Source organism: Tursiops truncatus, chromosome 6 (genome assembly GCF_011762595.2).
Source record: "Tursiops truncatus isolate mTurTru1 chromosome 6, mTurTru1.mat.Y, whole genome shotgun sequence".
NCBI lineage: Eukaryota > Metazoa > Chordata > Mammalia > Artiodactyla > Delphinidae > Tursiops > Tursiops truncatus.
This window is the reverse complement of record NC_047039.1, coordinates 49328603-49349704: the sequence shown is the minus strand read 5'-3', so window position 1 is coordinate 49349704 and position 21102 is coordinate 49328603. Positions and strand designations below refer to the sequence as shown.

The 21102-nt window shown below is 34.7% G+C and overlaps 1 protein-coding gene across 10 annotated transcripts in view; it reads left to right on the top strand.

The window, feature by feature from the left end:
• CNTLN (centlein) overlaps positions 1-21102 on the top strand; it is a 330872-nt gene that overhangs the window by 262924 nt on the left and 46846 nt on the right. For all 10 annotated transcript variants that reach the window (XM_019934875.3, XM_033858062.2, XM_019934873.3 and 7 more), the window contains 3 exons: positions 12987-13178; positions 17960-18057; positions 19642-19768. In XM_019934875.3, the coding sequence (XP_019790434.1) occupies positions 12987-13178; positions 17960-18057; positions 19642-19768 (417 nt within the window). The remainder of the gene's footprint in view (positions 1-12986; positions 13179-17959; positions 18058-19641; positions 19769-21102) is intronic.

Below are 21102 nucleotides of genomic sequence, written 5' to 3'. Positions count from 1 at the left end.
AAAGAAATATTATTTAAGTTATAGCAGGAATTATATGGTATCCAGTTATGGAAGATGGAACCCAAATTCAGAGATGTTAAAATGTGAAGAAGGAATGTCTTAAAGGTACTATATGTCTTTTGGAAATACACACATATGTATTAAAAGTATAAGGAAATAGCAGGGAATGATAAACACCAAAATGTTCAGGATAGTGATTATATCTGGTCAGTCAGAGGGGATAGGATCATGGCCTTCAATTCTATTAGTAATACATTGTCTTTGTTGAGTGATTGATAAAGGGACATTTGTTATATATATTTTTTTATTTATGTATTACATATTTGAAATATTTCATAAAAAATAAAAAAAGAAACCTATTGATGCCATTATCCCAGAGAAAGATGCTGGGAGTGGAACAAATCTTTGCAGCAAGACAAAAGGTTTGTGGGAGTATAAGCAGACGTGGAGTCAGAGAAGGAGAAGGTGGGAGAGTGTTGTAACAGAAACAAGGGAGGGAATGTTTCCAGTAAGAAAAAGGAGAAGAGTTGGTCAATGGTGTCAGATGCCATAGAGGAATAGAAAATAGGACAACTGAGAAGAGGTTTTTGGACATGTTTTTAGACGGCTTTATTAGCAGGACTCTTGAAAGCAAGTGACAGAAACTGAAGTCTAAATAAGGAGAAAAAAAAAAGCTCACAAAATCAAAGGATAAACTGAAGAGAATAGACTTGGGAAGAATAGCATTAACTAGAACCAGACACTAATGTCTTTAAAGGTTTCTCTTTATCTCATGTGTCTTCCTCTCAGACCAGCTTTCTCCATATCGCTCTGGCCTTGGGTACCAGCCATGTGGTAACATCCTTAGAGCTTAGACACCAGAGAAGAAAGCAATTTTTCTTTCTCATCTTTCAGTCTTCCTTTGATTTACATAGTTTATAAATTTCTGGGACCACAGGAAAAAATGCTCTGTTTATATGTAATTTTTAGTTAGGATTTAGATTCATTTCATTATATGCATATTTTTCATCTACATGAATAATTGGCAGGAAATTTGAAAGTCATGCAGGAAACAAGGTAGTTTCTGTTGGGCAGGACTGATACAGACTTTGCAGTACATCTAGTGTTCCTGGCTCTCACCCATTTCAGTGCTGGCACTGAAAAGTGCCCTCACTAATTTCCAAAATATATGTCTAGGTAGTATGCACTCTTTGAGAACCACTGATACAGGAGAAAAGCAGAGAAACCAGCTTGATTAGTAAAAATGGAAAGAACTCCAGACTACCCTCTTCCTAAAGAGCTGTATAAATCATAATATTTCACTTAGCACAACTGAGTAAGAGATAATTTACTGAGTGACTACTCTGTTAGGTCAAGCTTTACTAATGGAAATAATATGATAAACAGAAGATAATTTTAAGTAGAACAATTAAATGAAGGATGGTAGAAGTTCCTATATGAAATTTTTGTGTTAACAAAAAGTTTTTCAAGTGAAACCAATAAGAAATATCTTGTATAATTTAGTCTAAGTCCAAGATTTGTAAATCTCTTTTTTCTCCTTTAAAAGAAATTTCTACTCTATGTCATGAAAGTCATTTTTTTACCTTTTTAATATATATTTTCACATATATTCAGTTTTAATGAAAAAATCCCATTTTATATCAGATCCAATTATAGCAAAAACTATTCTTTTAAAGAAATGTCCTCTTTTTTTACTCTCTTGAATCTTGTGAAACTTGCATAAGAAATAGAGAAAAACATTATTAACTTGCTTCCCTTGAGAATTTTAGTAGGGTGTACTTATAAGTGTAATCAAAATCATATGAATACTTAGTGCTGCTGCTGTTAAATTTGTAATGAGTTGTAGGGTTTCTTTAAAAACACCCCAGCTGGCTCTCATCCAAGTAACTTGTTTGCAGAGCTTAGCTGTAGTACAAATCAGGAAAGCTGTGGTTAACTGTCGACCCGATCAGTAAAAAAATTCAATTTCTAAGTATTAAGACACTATTCATATTTAGTATGTATTTAAGAAATGTATATCATTTTACTCATTTGAACATATGAAGTCAGAGCTAGAGATGATGATCTTTAGCCTTTGGGTTTATTACCCAGAAAGTTGGTAATATTTCATTTAGATTAGCTTGATAATGCACTATTCATATGAATTGATTTCAGTATAATTTAAATAAACTTAATAATCATTTACATGCATTTTACAGGCTTACTGAAAATCCTTTACCTTATAAAAATGTGAATTCTAGAAATAGATCATGGTCTATTATAAATTTTTAGAAGTCATAAATTATTTGAAGAAATATTGATGCCTTTCTTCTGAAGTCTATATAAGAATTAAGTATTATGAGCAGTTTTTAATTGTCTAGACTCTGGCTTCCATTTAGTAACAATACTATATATGTGGGCATTAGTTTCCTCAGGCCAGTCCACTAAGGCCTTTTTGTGCAATAAAATACAGTGCATTAAGAAGCAATTATCACCCCACTAGGATGGAAAAAAACAAAGTATTGAAATCTATTGCTTAGGAAAAACAAATTTAATTGGGGAGAATGAGGCAGACTTCATGAGACTTCTACGGATATTCTAGAGTTTGATAGCCTCTGTTCCTGATAACTCAATCACTGTCTGTAACTTCACTTGAAATTTTATGGCTGTTCTTTATGTAGATACAGATACAGTATTAATATCACCTTGAAACACCAACTGTTGTTTTTAGTGATTTGGCATGTTTATTTCTTTTTCTTTTTTTTCTTAAGTAACCGAAAAAAAAAGTATTGATAAAAGTGGTAGAGGAAAAATAAAGAGAATATGTGTATACAGTACCTGTGAGGAATAGATATTTCTGTTTCGAATTAGCTGAGTTTAAGCAATAGAAAGCAGGAGAAAGAGAGTGAAAAAGAGGGATTTAGAAAGACATTGCTCAGTTTCTCTTCAGGACATCAGATGGCCCTGCCATCTTCTTGCCTTTCTATTGGGGAAGGGAATCAGAATGGGAATGCATTGCAACTTGATGGTCATCGGTAAGCATGCCATGCGTAGATCAAATATCTGGAGGGCTGAAACTGAACTTGTAATATTACCATATGAACATTGAGAAATTCTTATAATAGTGACAATGCTGAATGATTCTGGATATACTTTTGGTTACATATATCTGTCTCTGTATTTAATATGTGGTATGTACGTTTTAAGGGGAATTTTATTTTAGTAACTACAGTAGAGGATTTGAAATAATAACAAACCTACAGTTGAGCAGTTCTTGCTATGAATAAACCAAACATTGATTGTTTTTCCATGAATACTTGAAAGTCAGTTGTATTAGTTAGTTTTCCAAGTTTCACATATAATACATTTTTGCTGATTCTTTTTCTGTAGTTGTGGAAACAGAAGTTTAAACAATGTGGTTTAACTTCAGTCCAGTTAAAATTCATCAGTTTTGTTATTCAGATTATTTTGAAACACACTGTATTGCTAGTATCACATAGATTAATAGTTACTATAAATGCCTATTATGTCAAAGCTATGAATACAAATAAAAAGATACATGTTAAATGTATTTAATATTGGGGGCTGTTTTAAAAATTAAAAGTATTAGTAAGCTCTTTTAAGCAATTTGACATTTGAAATAATAATGTTGATTTTCATTTTGAGAAATAATATTCAGACAAATTTACAGAATAATTATTGGGCATTATCTGGAACTTACATTACAAAGGATAAGGGCATTGAATTAATTTTACTCCTTGTAAATGTTATGAGAGTAGCATATCTCTTATCCATATGCAGATATCCATATTTCTTTGATAGAATCTAATTTGAGCACATCAGGACAGATTGGCATTTTCAGTACCATAAAAACTGCTTTGTTAATTGCAAACCATTTTTAGTATGACCTTATAACAAAGTAGCACCTTAAGTGTCACGCTTTGTCTTTAATCTGCACACTAGAGCTGGGTTCATCTGTACTAGACAACTGTACTTCATGAAAAGGGTTTTTTTCTTGGTAGGCAATTAGCAGTAATTAGGAAGATTCACCTCAGTAAGATGTCAACATGAGATTGTTTAAAAAAGTTGAATGTCAGTGACTTAAAAAGAAAAGTTCTTCTGACACATAGGTATGGCATGTGAAACATGAAATGTTATTTTAACTTTTCTGCTTATTATTCATGCACAATATTATTTTGTCATTCAGACACTACACTGACAGAGTGTAAAGGGTGTTAAAATAGTGCTGCTAGAATAAAGAGAGGATTAATCTACCATTGGCCAATTAGCCAAAGGGTACTTAATGGTCTCTAAAGGCTACTGAAGTCTAACTACTAGCAAAAGCATTGGTAAAAAGTCCTCTATATTACCTTCATTTGCTTGACATTTTGTGAAACATAGTATAGGCTTTTAATAGCTGAATTTGTCAGAAAATAGTTTATAAATGAGTGTTGTTATAACTAAGTATATTTTTCATAAGAAAATTTTGTTACATAAATAATTCCACCTCTGCCTAAGATCTTTGTTCTTTTTTTTTTTGGTTGGTGGTTTTTTTTTTTTTTTTTGTGGTACGCGGGCCTCTCACTGTTGTGGCCTCTCCCGTTGCGGAGCACAGGCTCCGGACGCGCGGGCTCAGCAGCCATGGCTCACGGGCCCAGCCGCTCCGCGGTATGTGGGATCTTCCCGGACCGGGGCACGAACCCGTGTCTCCTGCATCGGCAGGCGGACTCTCAACCATTGCGCCACCAGGGAAGCCCTGGTTGGTGGTTTTTAATTTTTAATTCTTTTTCTTGAATATCTCAGGTATCATAACGAAGGAAAATGCATGTGTTAAATTTAAAACACTTGTTACTAACTTGGAAGAGTTATTAATCTGAACTATTTATCTTTCTAGATAAGTACTTTTATGGAAAATATTTTGCTAGTGACCTAGAAATTTATGTACTTTTCTTTGTAACTCATATGTTTTAATTAAGTGACTGTGCTTTTAGCCATACATGGATGACATGCAGAATTTTATTTCTTTCAGTTTTATTCCTTGTAAAAGAAAAATTTTCCCAATGAAAGAATATTAATACTATCCACAGGAGGGAGAAATATCATTAAGATCATGGTGACTTTCTAGGAGAGTCTTGCCTATAGAATTTACATGGATATTGTTCAACTAGAATTTTCTCTTCAGTCTCTTTTGCTTTAGTTCTGGTAACGAAATCCTTATGTTATAATTTTTTAAGATCATAATATAGGATTTTTAAAATTGCTGCCTCTGCTTAAATGTGAACCAGAAAAAAACTGATTGTGAGATATAAATGAACTTATGTATTCAATATGAAATGATTTCATTCACTATTCTCAGTTCTATGCAGAATTCAAGATTAAAGATTTTGGTGAAGTAATTGGAAACAGACCATTCCCAATAAATGATTGCTTTTCCCTACTTGGACTGTCAAGGCCTTTGGGTTTCAAAAGGAGAAAGAAAAATAAGAGACTCCACTATCATTATAGGTGGAAACTAGCCCTCACTTTCTCTGGTTACTTATTGACCTTTTCTAACATTTGACATCTCACCTTTGCCCCAGTGTGGACTGGAAAGAATCCTTCTGCCACCAACTATTTCCTCCATAGGCTTCCCAGAAATCCTGCTCCTGTGACCCTGACATTCACCCTCATGTTAAGCTGGGTTTTCTAGCATTTCCATGTGTCTACTTTTCAGATCCCACTATCCCAACTAAGAACATTTTCAAATTTTTTAAATGGTTCATTATTTTAAGTTTCTAATCCAGTGGTGAAAAATATATGAGGAGAACTGAATAGTGTTTTTCAATGCTATAAAGTCGTTACTGTCCAGGAAAAAAAAAAAAAAGTTAGGTCAGAATCAACCTTTTATTAGAAATGAGAAGTTATACCGCATCCTATTCCTTTACTGCTCCTAAACTAATTGAACACTCAAAACCATTTTCTTTACACAACTAGTATCATGTCCATTGAATAGGCAGATGTTGAATATTTTATTCTTTGGAGACAGCAAGATCAGAAAGTCTCTAAAAATATATTGTTTGGGGGGCGATTAGGGAAATGATTCTTTCTGGTTTTATTTTTTTCTAAACCCTTTTCTTCTTTTCATTTGGGCTATAAGAATGTTTTCCACGGGCCCTGTTTTATTTTTTCTGATAATTCATTTTTGAACATTAAAATGTTTACCGAGGCTCCCTGCTGGAGAAGAGACCCTCCATCTCATCAGGACTGCCCTGAATTTACTCAGCAGTTTCTGATAGATGCCTTCTCTAGAGTAAAAGTTGGAAAGCAGGATGATTGTATATCTAGCCATGGCCTTTAATGTTATATCGAGCTTCCAGGAAACTTTTGACAAAACAAATCAGGAGGAGTACACGGAAGGAAACTGGCTGTAACTTGCATTTACCAGACAGGATTTGAAGGCAGCAGCAGTTCCCTTAGCTCCCCGATTTGTTTTTCCATAGCACTTACTGTAGTTTATCATGATATATTTCTAGGTTATAGACTGGTAACTACCTAAAGGCAAGGATTATAACGTTTTTATCATTGAAAATATAGAGCTAATACAGTGCCTACCACATAGTATGTAAAAAGGAATGAATCACAGATATTGAGTCAGGTCCTGAATGTAGATCTTACCTAGCAAAATCTTGCAGAAAATATCAAGTTGGGGCCCAGAATAAACAAAAGGCATGAATGAACTCCCATGTAAGAGAATAAAGGAGAGTACAACCAGGGAGCCTTATCTACCCTGTTCATGGGATTACTGTTGAGAGCAACAAAAGGAAACTTCTGGCCAGAGGCTTTTTGCTTGGCAATTAAACTACAAAATGCAGATCTGGAAGAGGCAATTTATATTTCTAGCATAGAAACTGGAACAGTTTTTTTAGAGCTATTGAAAAAATAAACACAAAATTATGGATGAGGAAAAGAAAAACCAGAGTGAGGATGTTATACAAACTATGTACTGTGGATTCAGGACACTTGCTTAAGGGAAGGTAGGGAGGCAATAAGGGAGAAAGGAATAGGTTCAAAAAAGGGGCTGCTTTTTAAAACTTGGGATTCATACTAGTTTTCCATGTTATGTAACAAATTACCACAAATTTAGCAGCTTAGAAACGATATACACATTACCTCACAGTTTCCATAGTCAGGAGTCTGGCACAGGTTAGTGAGATCCTTTGCTCAGAGTATCACAAGCAGCCAAACTGCCTTTCTTTCTGGAGTTCAGGCTTTTCTTCCAAGCTTCTGTGTTTGTTGGGAAAATTTAGTTCCTTGTGGTTGTAGGACTGAAGTACCTGTTTTCTTGCTCAAGGACCATTCTCAGCTCCTGAGGTCTTCCTTAGGGCCTTAACGTTATAGCCCCCTCTGTAGTCCTCTCATAACATGGCAACTTACTTCCTCAAGGCCAGCAGGAGAATCTTACCTCTGGCTAAAAGAGCCCCTGACTTTTTTTTAAAGGGCTCACCTGATTATTCACCAGCCAGGGTAATCTCACTTTTGATTAACTCAAAGTCATGTGACTAGGGACCATAATTTACATCTACGGAATCCCTTTGCATATAACAAACATAATGCAAATAGTGTAATCATGGGAGTGATAGCCTATCATATTCACAGTTCCAACACACATACAAGGGCATAGGCCATTGGGGGTCATCTAAGAATTCTGCCTACCACAGTGCTCATTACTGAATAATGAATTCCCTAATATTTCCATGTTTCTTCTTACAGTTGCTTAGAGGGTTCTTTCCTCTTTAGAGACTTAACGCTTCTTCAATGTTATATTTAAATAAATAATTAATAACTAGTGTCTCATTTTAAACTTTTATAGTGTTAACTTCTATTTTATAACCTCTGGTTAAATCAATACAAATCTCAGTATTATTCTCATTGACGTCAACTTTTAAGTTGAAATCGATTTTTAGAAGATTGTAGAGGGGGCTTCCCTAGTGGCACAGTGGTTGAGAGTCCACCTGCCGATGCTGGGGACACGGGTTCGTGCCACGGTCCGGGAAGATCCCACATGCTGCGGGGCGGCTGGGCCCGTGAGCCATGGCCGCTGGGCCTGCGCGTCCGGAGCCTGTGCTCCACAACGGGAGAGGCCACAACAGTGAGAGACCCGCATACCCGAAAAAAAAAAAAAGATTGTAGAGGAACTGCACTTGTATCCTAGTAGGGAATCCTAAGTTAAGATCAAACAAATAACTGTCACTTAAGACAAAGTAAAGTTTCTGTCATGAGAGAAATTACAGAATTATTTGGTATTTGTATGTGTGTGTATGTGTATCGCACAGCTTTTTATTAATTCAGGTCCTCAGCCTTTAGGACACTTCTTAGACTCTGTATGGTAGCATTTTCCACAAGCTAATAATGCTAACAATAATACTGTAAATTTAAAGTTTACCAAGTGCTATCACAGATTTAAAAAAAAATTCTGCCCTTAAGATTACCTTTGCTAGGTAAGCAAGCATCATCTCTGGGTTTTTTTTGTTTGTTTTCTTTTTTTGTTTGTTTGTTTTTTTTTTTATTGCGGTACGCGGGCCTCTCACTGTTGTGGCCTCTCGCGTTGCAGAGCACAGGCTCCCTACACGCAGACTCAGCGGCCATGGCTCACAGGCCTAGCCGCTCCGCGGCATGTGGGATCTTCCCGGACCGAGGCACGAACCCGTGTCCCCTGCATCGGCAGGCAGACTTTCAACCACTGCGCCACCAGGGAAGCCCCATCTCTGTTTTTCAACAGAGAAACCGTCAAGTGCTTGCTCAGTGTCACTCAGCTGGTAAGCAGTAGACCCCAAATTAGAATCCAGAAATTATGACTCTTCTATGTGTTTTAATATTATTTATGATTTTAATGTAATATGACAAATATTTTTAAATCTTTGGATATGGAAAGATAATAATATAGAAACAGGAATCATGCTTCTGATAAAAAAGAAAAATAATTTTAAGAGTAATTTTAATTTATTGATAGATTTTACAATGCAATCACTGTTTTTTTTTTGTTTTTTTTTTTTGTTTTTTGCGGTACGCGGGCCTCTCACTTTTGGGGCCTCTCCTGCTGCGGAGCACAGGCTCCGGACGCACAGGCTCAGCGGCCATGGCTCACAGGCCCAGCCGCTCCGCGGCATGTGGGATTTTCCCGGAGCAGGGCACGAACCCGCGTCGCCTGCATTGGCAGGCGGACTCCCAACCACTGCGCCACCAGGGAAGCCCAATCACTGTTTTTTAAATAAATTTATTTTTAGCTGTGCTGGATTTTCGTTGCTACACGCGGGCTTTCTCTAGCTGCGGTGAGCGGGGGCTACTCTTCGTTGTGGTATGCGGGCTTCTCATTGTGGTGGCTTCTCTTGTTGCAGAGCAGGGTCCCTAGGCGTGCGGAATTCATTAGTTGTGGCACGCTGGCTCAGTAGTTATGGCTCACAGACTCTAGGGTGCAGGCTCAGTAGTTGTGGTGCATGGGCTTAGTTGCTCTGCTGCATGTGGGATCTTCCTGGACCAGGGCTCGAACCCGTGTCCCCTGCATTGGCAGGTGGATTCTTAACCACTGCGTCACTAGGGAAGTCCCAACAGCACAATCACTTTCTAACAAGGTCACCACAAAAGTCTCACATTCCAAACCAAGTATAAACAAAAGAAAGTTATTATTTATCATTCTTGTCTCATCTATAAAACTTCTCAATTAAGGAATAGAATGCTTAAACTGAGAGAAGTTAGTAATAGAGCCATAATTACTTGTCCAAAAGGATTCAAAACTGATAGAATGTATGATTTGTCTATTTCTTCTATTTTGACAGGTGCTCTGTAGCATTTCTAGACATATATAATTAACATCAGAAATATGTTTTAAGGATTATAGAGTTAAAACAGTTTAATCAAAGCATGATTTATATTTTAATAAATTGCAAGTCATTTGGTTTACTGTCTCCATAATTTCAATATTTCTTTGTTTACTAAATTTTTATACCATTAAATTGAATGGTATAATTGCATATCTTTTAAAGAGATATATTTATTGTCTTGGTCTTTGCTCAATGAAGGATATATTTATAATGTCAGGATTTGCCACTGTGGAAAGAATAGATCTAATGGCATACAAGTTTAACAAATGAGAGAAGCCACCAGGAAGAAAAGATCCTCATCAAAATTTAGTCTTCTGTATGCAGATGTAGAGAATGGACTTGAGGACACAGGGAGGGGAAAGGGTAAGCTGGGACGAAGTGAGGCAGTGGCATGGACATATATACATATATACCAAATGTAAAATAGCTAGCTAGTGGGAAGCAGCCGCATAGCACAGGGAGATCAGCTCGGTGCTTTGTGTACACCTAGAGGGGTGGGATAGGGAGAGTGGGAGGGAGACACAAGAGGGAGGGGATATGGGGATATACATATATGTATAGCTGATTCGCTTTGTTATACAGCAGAAACTAACACACCATTGTAAAGCAATTATACTCCAATAAAGATGTTAAAAGATTTTTAAAAATTTAGTCTTCTGTGTTGCCTGAGATTCCACCTAGAATTGTAGCCATGAGTTATGTCTTAACAAATGAAAATCTCAAAAAGTCTAATTTAGATGCAGAACATTAACTTTAGGATTGATAAATGTTCTGCTGCGTACTATTTAAGTAAAAGCTTAATAATACTACATTGCTAATAAAAGTGTATTTTAATTTATATGGTAATAAAATAATAGAAAGATTATATATAAAAGCTGAAATCAATGTGTGTTTATAGCACCATCTGTGCGACAAACAGGTAGACTTGAATTTTTGAAACCTTTCTTCTGTTTCTTAGTATACAAAAAGCATTGCTTTTAGATACCATGGTAGGGGGGTGGGGGTGGATACATAGGTTAACAAAGGCACAGTCCTCTCTCAAGCCTTTGCTAGGGCCGTGGTTGAGGAACAGCCATAATGCTATGGGAGCTAAGAGAATGGAGAAGCTACTTGGTTGGAAAAAAGGAGACAACTGCAGAGAAGATTTCATAAAGGAGGAAATACTAAGCTACTCTTATGCATGAGAGAGATTTCAGCAGAAGGAAACACCATGTGTAGAGTCATCAATGTAGAAATGGCTGAAAGTTTTGGGGAAGGGCAGACAAGTTTGACTGCAGATGATGTAGGACTGAAACACAAATTGAAGTTAAATCTTACAGAGCTTTATTATAACCACAAACATCTGAGCTTTATTCTATTGGGCTGAGGAACCCCTGAAGAGTTTTGAATAAGAGAATAACAGGTCAGTGTTGTCTTGGGAAGTTGTATAAAAGATGATTTGAACGTAGAGAAAGGTTGCCCATAGGGGAAAGGTTATTGCAGTGGTCTTAGTGGGATGATGAGTCTGCATTAAGAAAGTGGCAGGGGCTTCCCTGGTGGCGCAGTGGTTGAGAGTCCACCTGCCGATGCAGGGGACGTGGGTTCATGACCCGGTCCGGGAAGATTCCACATGCCGCGGAGAGGTTGGGCCCGTGAGCCATGGCCACTGAGCCTGCGCGTCCAGAGCCTGTGCTGCGCAACGGGAGAGGCCACGACAGTGAGAGGCCCCGCGTATCGCAAAAAAAAAAGAAAGTGGCAGAAGGAAATGAATATGAGAAATATTACATAATTTATAGAACCTGACGATTGGGCACAGAGAATTAATAAACAGGGAGGGAAATGTATTCAACCTTGAATGATAACCAGGAAGATTTTCAGACTCAGGGAAATTATGAGTTTGCTTTTGATTTTTCATGTTATTTGTTACCTTTGGGACAATCCAGGGATTAATATTTTCTGAAAAATATAAAAAAACACGCTTTTAGATCATAGGTTAAAATATAGCCAAAGAAATTTTTTTTCACCGAAACATACTTGTTATTTCACCAAAACGTAGTTTAATCTCAAATATATCAAGCCCTAGTTTTGAATTCATGATCTAAAATATTCATATTTAACAGTATACACATGTATACACAAATATATATGTAATTACAGATTTATTGATATACTTTTTAGAAATTGTGTTTAAACATAGTGTTAATACTTAAGTAACTTATGTCCCGTATATATATGACTATACATGTTAGCCACATCTTCTACTGTTTTAACTAGAATTCTTAACAAAGAAAGCATTTTTTCCACCTCTGAGAGACTTCAGTACCATTTTGTATAATTGTTCCTTATGTTAAGCTACCATTATTATAAGCTTCTTTGGAATAATAAAGTAATAGTGCAGTTATCCTCTTAAGGATCTCTAAGTTGTTATGCCATTATAGCTTGGTGGCGTTCTGCTGACTACAGATGGGTGAATGAAAGGGGCTAACATTAGGGCGGTTTCTTTTATAGTTTCATAAAAGCATTACCAGTATGCCATTTAGTAAAATGTTCATGTTATTAAAAATTTTAATGTAAGGAGTTTAGTGCAATCTACCTCAGCATTACAAAGAGGACTTGTCAACTATCAATCAAGTGCATAAAACTGAGTGAATGTGTTTGTATGCTATTTATTTGAACTAAATCTCTAATAAGCCTCTTCTGCTAATTGGACTTAACGTTTCTGTTGCTAAATGAGAAGCATTTTGGCTGCTGTATAGGGTAGTAAGACCTACCCAGTGGGATAAACAACTAACATCTGTTATCCTGTCCTGCTCCAGCTTGACTTTTACCAGTTAAGTACATCAGCCCTGAAGTCAAGGTTATCAAATATGTGAATCTCTGGCACACCCATGTTTATGTGAAGGCAAAGAAATAGCACATCATGAGTAAAGACCAGCCAACCAAAAGATATTGAGTACAGCTGGTCTATTTTGTTTTAACCTTTACAAGCCCTACAACCTTAAGCAAAAACTAGTGGAAGTTAGAAATCTTGTAGTTTTTATAATAACTATTTTTGTAATCAGTGTCACTTTTTTCTTTAGCATTTTCCTACCTGTACAATTTGATGCTGATAATTGTTAGGTTAAATGTAATTACTTTTATAATAAATTTATATTTATTTTCTTTAAAAAGAAGCTAAATTCGGATTTGGCTGAGCTTCGGAAAGAAAAAGAAGATTTACTAAAGAAATTGGAGCCTTCATCCGAAATCACAAGTTTGGCTGAAGAAGTTGCCCAGGTAACAGTTCCACGGATACAAGTTACATCACTTGGCCCTTCAAGGAGCATGGATTTGGAAATGAAGCAATTGCAGTGTAAACTAAAGGTGATTATAAATTTTATTAAAGATGAAAACATTTATTAAGTTACTGAATCCTTAAAGACATGTTTCTATCAATTCTAATTTATTCTACTAATAAAGGTAAATTATGGTATAAATAATCCCTAAATTATTAATACTACATTCAATCTCATCTTTCTATTTTAGCCTGGTAGATTCTTACCTGGTAACTTATAATACTATTCTCTGAAAAAATAGCAAGACACCATGAAATCCTAACTTAGGAGACAGGGGAAACTGGCCATTATCATTCTATTCCACTATTCAACTCCTCTCTGCCTGCCACTGAACAGAATTCTTTTTGAACATAATAATGTATCAACATAAATAGAATTGCTTTCCTGTACACATTTTGCTGCTGTTTTAACTTGGTGGTTCTTTGTTGGAGATGGGGAAGGAGGAGGGAATTAGGGGAAAGGAAAAGAAGCACAGAGCAAAGGTGAGTTGGTTTAATCAAGTTAAACCTGAGAGTGAGAATAAAGACCAGTGTTCCTTTTGCTTATAAAGAATTGTGTCTAAGTCCAGGTGAGACTGTCAACAACTTAAAAGTAAGGCTGGCCTTAGTTTTTACCCATATATAAATCTCTCTCACTTTGAAGGAATGTGTGAGTTACAAAGGTGAGACTAATGAGAATGCCTAAAGCAATTTAGATCATGCTTGATGTAAGTTTGAAGTGACATTGTCCATATCTAACCTGGAGTCCTGGAACACTGACCAGGCTGCATAGGGACAAAAAGGGTAAATCTTTACTTTTGTCTTATTTCATGCTTTAATATGGAAATATTCTGGAAGACTAAGTACTTTGAAGTAAATAATACTCTTGATACTACAAATTTCTGTTTCGACATTGTATGAGGTTGCTAAGGCTGCCATAAGAAAATACCACCGAGGGCTTCCCTGGTGGCGCAGTGGTTGAGAGTCTGCCTGCCGATGCAGGGGACAGGGGTTCGTGCCCCGGTCCGGGAAGATCCCACATGCCGCTCCCGGCTGGGCCCATGAGCCATGGCCACTGAGCCTGCGGGTCTGGAGCCTGTGCTCTGCAACAGGAGAGGCCACAACAGTGAGAGGCCCCCATACCGCAAAAAAAAAAAAAAAAAAAAAAAAAAATACCACCGAGTGGCTGGCTTGAATAATAGAAATTTATTTTCCCATAGTTCTGGGGTTTAGAAGTCCAAGATCAAAGTATTGACACGTTTGATTTCTTCCAAGCCCTCTTTCCTTGGCCTGTGGATGGCCGCCTTCTTGCTGTGTCTTCACATGGTCACCCCTCAGTCTATGAGGTCTGTGTCCTAATTGTTCCTCTTATAAGGATACCAGTCATGTTAGATTAAGGCCCACCCATGTGACCTCATTTTACTTTAATTACCTCCTTAAAAGCCCTATCCAAATACATTTTGAAGTACTGGAAGGGGAGGTTAGGACTTAAACATATGAATTTTGCCAGAACACAATTCAGCCTATAACAGATATCAGATTGCTAACATAATAAATTTCTGAGAAATAGCTTATTTTCTACTTGATGTTTTCTATGCCTAGTAAAACAAAAATGGTTACATTTGAATCTCTTAAAGGTCTACATCCATCTTTTTTATTTTATCCAATTAATATTAGACTTTTCTATGTAAATTCTTAGGTGTATTTCTGAGATGTACATGGTTCATTCAGAAATTAGAGTGCTCATGTGCATTTCTGTGTCTTCATTTTTACCCATATTAGACATGTTTCCTCAAGGAACCCAACTTTATATAGATAGATAATAAAATATTTAGTGACATATAAATTCCAGTGAATGATATATACATCAGTTATTTATATTTAGTTTAATTTGTAGTCCTTTATACAATCTGGATTGAGTAGTACTCCAACTTATATTTGTGATTTTTTTTGACCTCCTGATTGTTGAAAGGATACCTTTTGGTATACACCATGTTCTCTTCCAGTTTTCCAGTAAGTTAATAATGAAGAATAATAGTTTTTAAACTACTGTTAATTTATATATAATCTATTGCCAATCTAGTTCTAAGTCCTTTAAAAATGTTAACTCATTAAATACTCGTTTCAACCCTATGAGATAAATTCTGTTATTATATCTATTTTACAGTTAAGCAAACTGAGTATGTTAATTGTCCAAGGTCACACAGCTACTAAGAGATAGAGCTGAGATAAGAACTCAATCCATAGGGCTCCAGCATCCATGCTTTTACTCATTTTGCTCTGAAAAATTTTTAGTGTTTAATAAACTTAAACAGGAAAGCTCTAACCAAGATAGATTATTACCATTATGACATCTTTGAAATATGTGTTTTACTCCAGATTTTGTCATGCTGCAGATAAGTATTATGTTGTAGGAAATGGAAAAGGGTCAGAGGACCTGGGTTTTGATCATTTTTTGTCCAGTAACTTCTTGTGTGTGGGACCTGACTGAAGAAATTACTTAGCTTCTCCAGAGGTCTAGAGCAGGAATACCTTTCTACCCTCTTCAAAAGGATTTTTGAGGATTAAACAAAATAACTGTGAGACTTAGAGGGTCTGGCAAAAGTATTTATCAAGCTGGCATTGTTTTATTTATTATAATTCTGTAATCCCTCAATTATCCAGAAGTCAAAATTACAGCATTTTTCAGCCACCTAAAATAACAGGCTTAAGTCTAAAAACATAAAAGAATCAAACAGCTATCTTAAAATCCACTTAATTTATTCTGTTGAAGATATTGTCAGAGTTCATTTACTGCCTTTTGTCTTTTTTTTAAAATACAGCTGTAATGAGTTTATTTGTTTAACTTTTCAGCAGAAAACACCTCAAAAGCAGCAAATTAGAAGTATGTATATTAAGGGCCAGGATGCTTGTTTTTAGGCAGGAATATTGAGAGAATCAAGAAACTATGATCAACAGATTGACAGAAAAAAAATGCTAAGGTAAAAATACAAAATTAGAAAACCAGCAGCCTGGGACCATTCAGAGTAGGGCTGAGTAGCCATTTATATCATAAAGGCATCATTATATAATGATACAGTGATAATAAATTAGATACAGTAATATAGCATAATTAATATAGTGATAATATTTATAATATATCATTATATTAAAGTATCACTATTGCTTAATGTAATTGTGGATTGTCATTTCTAAATGAATGAACAATCATCCCGGAAAGAATTTAAGTTTAATGATTAAAGCAAAAGCTTCAATTTTTTGGTAAATTTACTAGTGTGGAACATCTTACTCTGGCAGTGCTAGAAATAAGACACCATATGTCACTGTAAACATGTAAAATATGATGGAAATTTAGATTGTGTAACACAAAATTTAATCAAAACTTTTAGCATTCAATACAGTTGCCAAGTTGAGGTAGCCTTGGGTTTTTAAGAAAATTAATATAATATTTAATGGAAATTTAAAATTTACATATGCCATACCAATGAGATATTTAAAGTCTGTCTGATGAATTTGACTCACATTTACATTGTGTGGTTAATGGTTTCATCTTTTCAGATTTATATTTTTTAGAATAAGTTAGTCAAACCTGGAAATAGTTCTCATAGAAACAATTAACTATAGTTATTAGAAAAATTAGCGAAATAACTACTACAAATACTTTTAAAGTTATATTTTATTCTATTTAAATTATTTAATACTTTTTAAATTTAACAAATGAATTAATGTATGTCAATGCTGTCTTACAGGTAGAAAAACCAAAATATCAAATCACTAAATAATATCTCAGAGTACATGTTTTCTTGGAACTTGAGTCAAAATTGAAAGTTAGGTGTCCCTAACACTCTGGCTCCTGGGCCACGCAGACAACAAATACCACAAAGGTGTTCTGCTTTGAAAAACTAATAATTATGTATAAATACTTTAATAATTAATATTGTTTATAAGTTCAAGTAAGGAAATATTCAGTATTCATAAGTTTATCAGTTATCTTTTACTATCTAACATTATCCTAAAATGTAGCAGCTTAAAACAGCAGCAATTTATTATTTCTTATGATCCAGTGGGTTCACTAGGTAGGTCTTTTGCTGCTGTCTGCTGGGTCCCCTCATATGACTGCATTCTTCTAAACCAAGGATTTACCTGAGCTGGAAGTTCCAAGAGAGCCTCACTCAAAGGCTGGCAGTTGGTCTGCTGGCTGTCATCTGGGGTACCTCAGTACTCTCCCAAATGGCCTTTCCTCTATATTTGTTGGAAGGTGATCCCAGAGCAGCATTCCAAGAGGGCAAAGATGCAAGCTAGAAGGATTTAGGGCCTAGATCTGATATTTGCACAGTGTCATATGCCACATACTTTTGGTCAAAGCAAATCGCAGGCCAGGCCAGATTCAAAGGGTTGGGAGACGGATTACACCTCTTGCTGGGAGGTGCAGCAAAGCTTTGTGACTATATTTAGTCTGTTACAGGTTATTAGTAAATCCAGAATTAGTTTTAAGTGATCTTACTAAACCATAAAAATAATTAATCACATACACATTTACATTTTACAAAATCCATATTTCCCGTAAATGTATTTTGGGTATATACTCTTTGCAGTTATTATGTGAGTGTGTTCCTCTATGATTTTGGCATGTTATATAAAAATTTTAGTGTGCCATGTTATTTCTGTTAGAACATACAAAATGAAGCATATTAAAATGTTTAGATGTTCATTTTAATTATAACCATAATTTTTGCAATTTTATTATCTTCATGAAAATGGCATTTATACTTATGCTGCTTTAGAACAAGATTGAAAGACATATTTGAATTTATGTGTATTTTTAATCTAGAATGCAACTAATGAACTCACTAAACAATCATCAAACTTGAAGTCTCTGAAATCTGAACTCCTAGCAAAAGAAGAACACATAAAGGAAATGCATGAAAAGTATGTGCTTTATATTTTTATCCATTGTATTTGGTGCCACCTAGTGGCGGCTGACTCTATTAAACATTGCACACCAAGAAACAATACCAACTTGTTTGCCTTTCTTAGTTCGTTTTTAAGCCTACACAAGATGAAAGTTTAAAGAATATTACATATATCATGGTTTATGGCAAGATAGTTACTATTTTTTAATTAGAGTAAGAATGTTTAAAGTTAGATTTTCCATCTTAAACATATTTAATTCTGAATAAATATCAACTAATGGCTGAAAGACTATGAACAGAAAACTTTAGAATGTAGTAATTATTTGACTAAAAATATATGTATAGGCTGATCTTTATATTGGATTTAATGCCTAAGCTTATAAAGCGAAGGTTGAAAAAAAGTGAAAGTTTTGTTTGTGTTTAAAATAACTGGAGGGTTATGAAATATTATAATACTTTGTGTATTTATACTAAAAAGGAGTTTAAAATGTTCTATCTCACAGAATCAAAATTATTTCCTTTCTATATCTTTTATAGATATACTAGAGCTTAGAAGTTGTAACATGTTTAGAAAGAATTCTAATCATTCATAATTTGAGATACATGTACCTCATGTACATACATGTATACCACGTTATAAGTGAAGATCACTTAAAATCTTAACAGATAAAACTATTAGGCAAAAAGATTGGTTAATTTTTTTAAAAGACTATCTTGAAGCTTATTTATGGACTGAGTTAGTCTTGCTTACTGTTTACCAGTGAGAACTTTAGAGAAACATTCTTTGAATCCTGGCTTCTTTACCTGCTAGCTCTGGGACTCAATTTAATAGAATTAACTCATAAAGTTCTTAGAATTAAATGAGTTAGTACTTATAAGTGCTTTACTTATGTAAAGCACTTATAACAGTGACTGGCACATAGTAAACACTCAATAAATGTTAGCTGTTGTTCTTTTTATAGTAGTAATTGTAGTAGTTGTTACTGCATCTATCATTTTATACTTAGCGTTATCAATTTAAGCTAAACTGATATGTCAGTTCAATCTCATATGATATTAAATTAGAACTGATATGTCAGTTCAGTCTCATATGATATTAAATTTACATAGCTTTAAAGTGAAAAAGAAAAACTATTTTCTTCGGCTATTCTTTGAAATGTATAATAAATGTATAATATTATCAAATTTTATGTTTGTTTATTAGAGTATAGAATTCTTGCTTATCGGTGTTGTGATTTTTGATAATCTCTAAATATTGCTTTGTATTTTTCTTAGAATGCAAAAATGGAACATAAATATAATAATTTTAAGTTTTCATAAATTTTATTAATTTGTCTCAGTTCTTTTTTAATGTATATATATATATATAATACTGTAATTACCAAGTCACAACTGGATTATAGATTTTAATATTTTACTCAAATTATTAATAAAGCAATACTTTATGCCATGCAATTATTTTATTAACTTGCAGCTTCACTAATATCAGATAGCATTTAAAAATTAACAGTAGGTATAACATTGGATAATATGTAAGATATCATCACTGTTGAAGTATTTTCTATCACTCTTGATAAAGTGTCTTTTTTTCCCTTTCAAGGATGTCTCGAATGGAGAGAGATATAACCATGAAAAGACATTTGATAGAGGACTTGAAATTTCGACAGAAAGTAAATTTGGAAAGTAATGAGAGTATTAATGGAATGCTAGAAAATCTTGAAAAAAAGGTATCAATTTTTATGTTCACTGACACTGAAAAAATCACTTCCCCTTGTATTAACTTTAACTCAAATATTCAATCTTAATAAAAGGTATAGCAAATATTCATAAAATGTATGTGTATTGTTACCTAATTACATCATTTGCTCTGAAGGTACATTATTTGTTTTAAAATTCAAGACTCCAAACAGTCACACATAATATAGTCATTCATTCTTTTTATATTTGTAAACATACCATGAGAAGATAATCAAGTTTAATTTTTTTAATCTTTAATATTTCTGGGACACATAATTCCATTTTATTCAGATTTTATTTTATTTAAAGCTATTATTTATAATGATAGAATTAAGCATATATTTTAAATGAAAAATATTATAGTCAATGACTATCAGTTCTTTAAAAAGTGTACTCACCACGGTTTTTTTTAAAGTGTACTTTTTCCTTATATACATTTAATTCAGTGTACTTAGGAAAAGAGTCATATTTAAAATAGTTGTATAATATCTGATCCCAAACTAGAAATCAATGATTTGCTGACTAAGAGATATTTTTTTGCTTAAAAATTTTTAAAGCTGCTATTTACACAAATCATAAAACAAATCATAAAACAGCTTGCGCTTTGGCATTCACTAAATGTCATCCACTCCAGAGAGAGCGTTTCCCTTACTTTCCTTGTTGGAGATAAAAATGTAAGTAATGCTCAGATGGATTTAAGAGAGAAAATTTTACATGAGCAAGACACATGCATACAGATTTTCTTTTCTCTTTCTCCTCCACAGACCCACATGAATTATAATTACTTCGTAGAGGTTTCTTCAATGCTATTCTTAAAATTTTGCTCATTTTTTTTAACTTCAATAATCATTTAAGGTAGTCTTACAATGTTTGTGTAAGTAATCATTTATCTTTAATAGCTTTAAAGTGAAAAAGAAAAACTATTTTCTTTGGCTATTCTTTGAAATGTATAATAAATATGTTGTATTATTTAATTTTATCCTAAAAAGTACATGTTATACTTTTACTGGAGAATACAAATGAAAATTATCCATGACTTGGCTTATTTAAGAATCAAAACCAACCATCTGAGCTTCCCTGGTGGCGCAGTGGTTGGGAGTCCGCCTGCCGATGCAGGGGACGCGGGTTCGTGTCCCGGTCTGGGAAGATCCCACATGCCGCGGAGCGGCTGGGCCCGTGAGCCATGGCCACTGAGCCTGTGCTTCCGGAGCCTGTGCTCCGCAACGGGAGAGGCCACAACAGTGAGAGGCCCGCGTACCGGAAAAAAAAAAAACAAAAAAACAACCATCTCCTACTTAAGGAAGTTTAGGTTAGTAATTAAAAG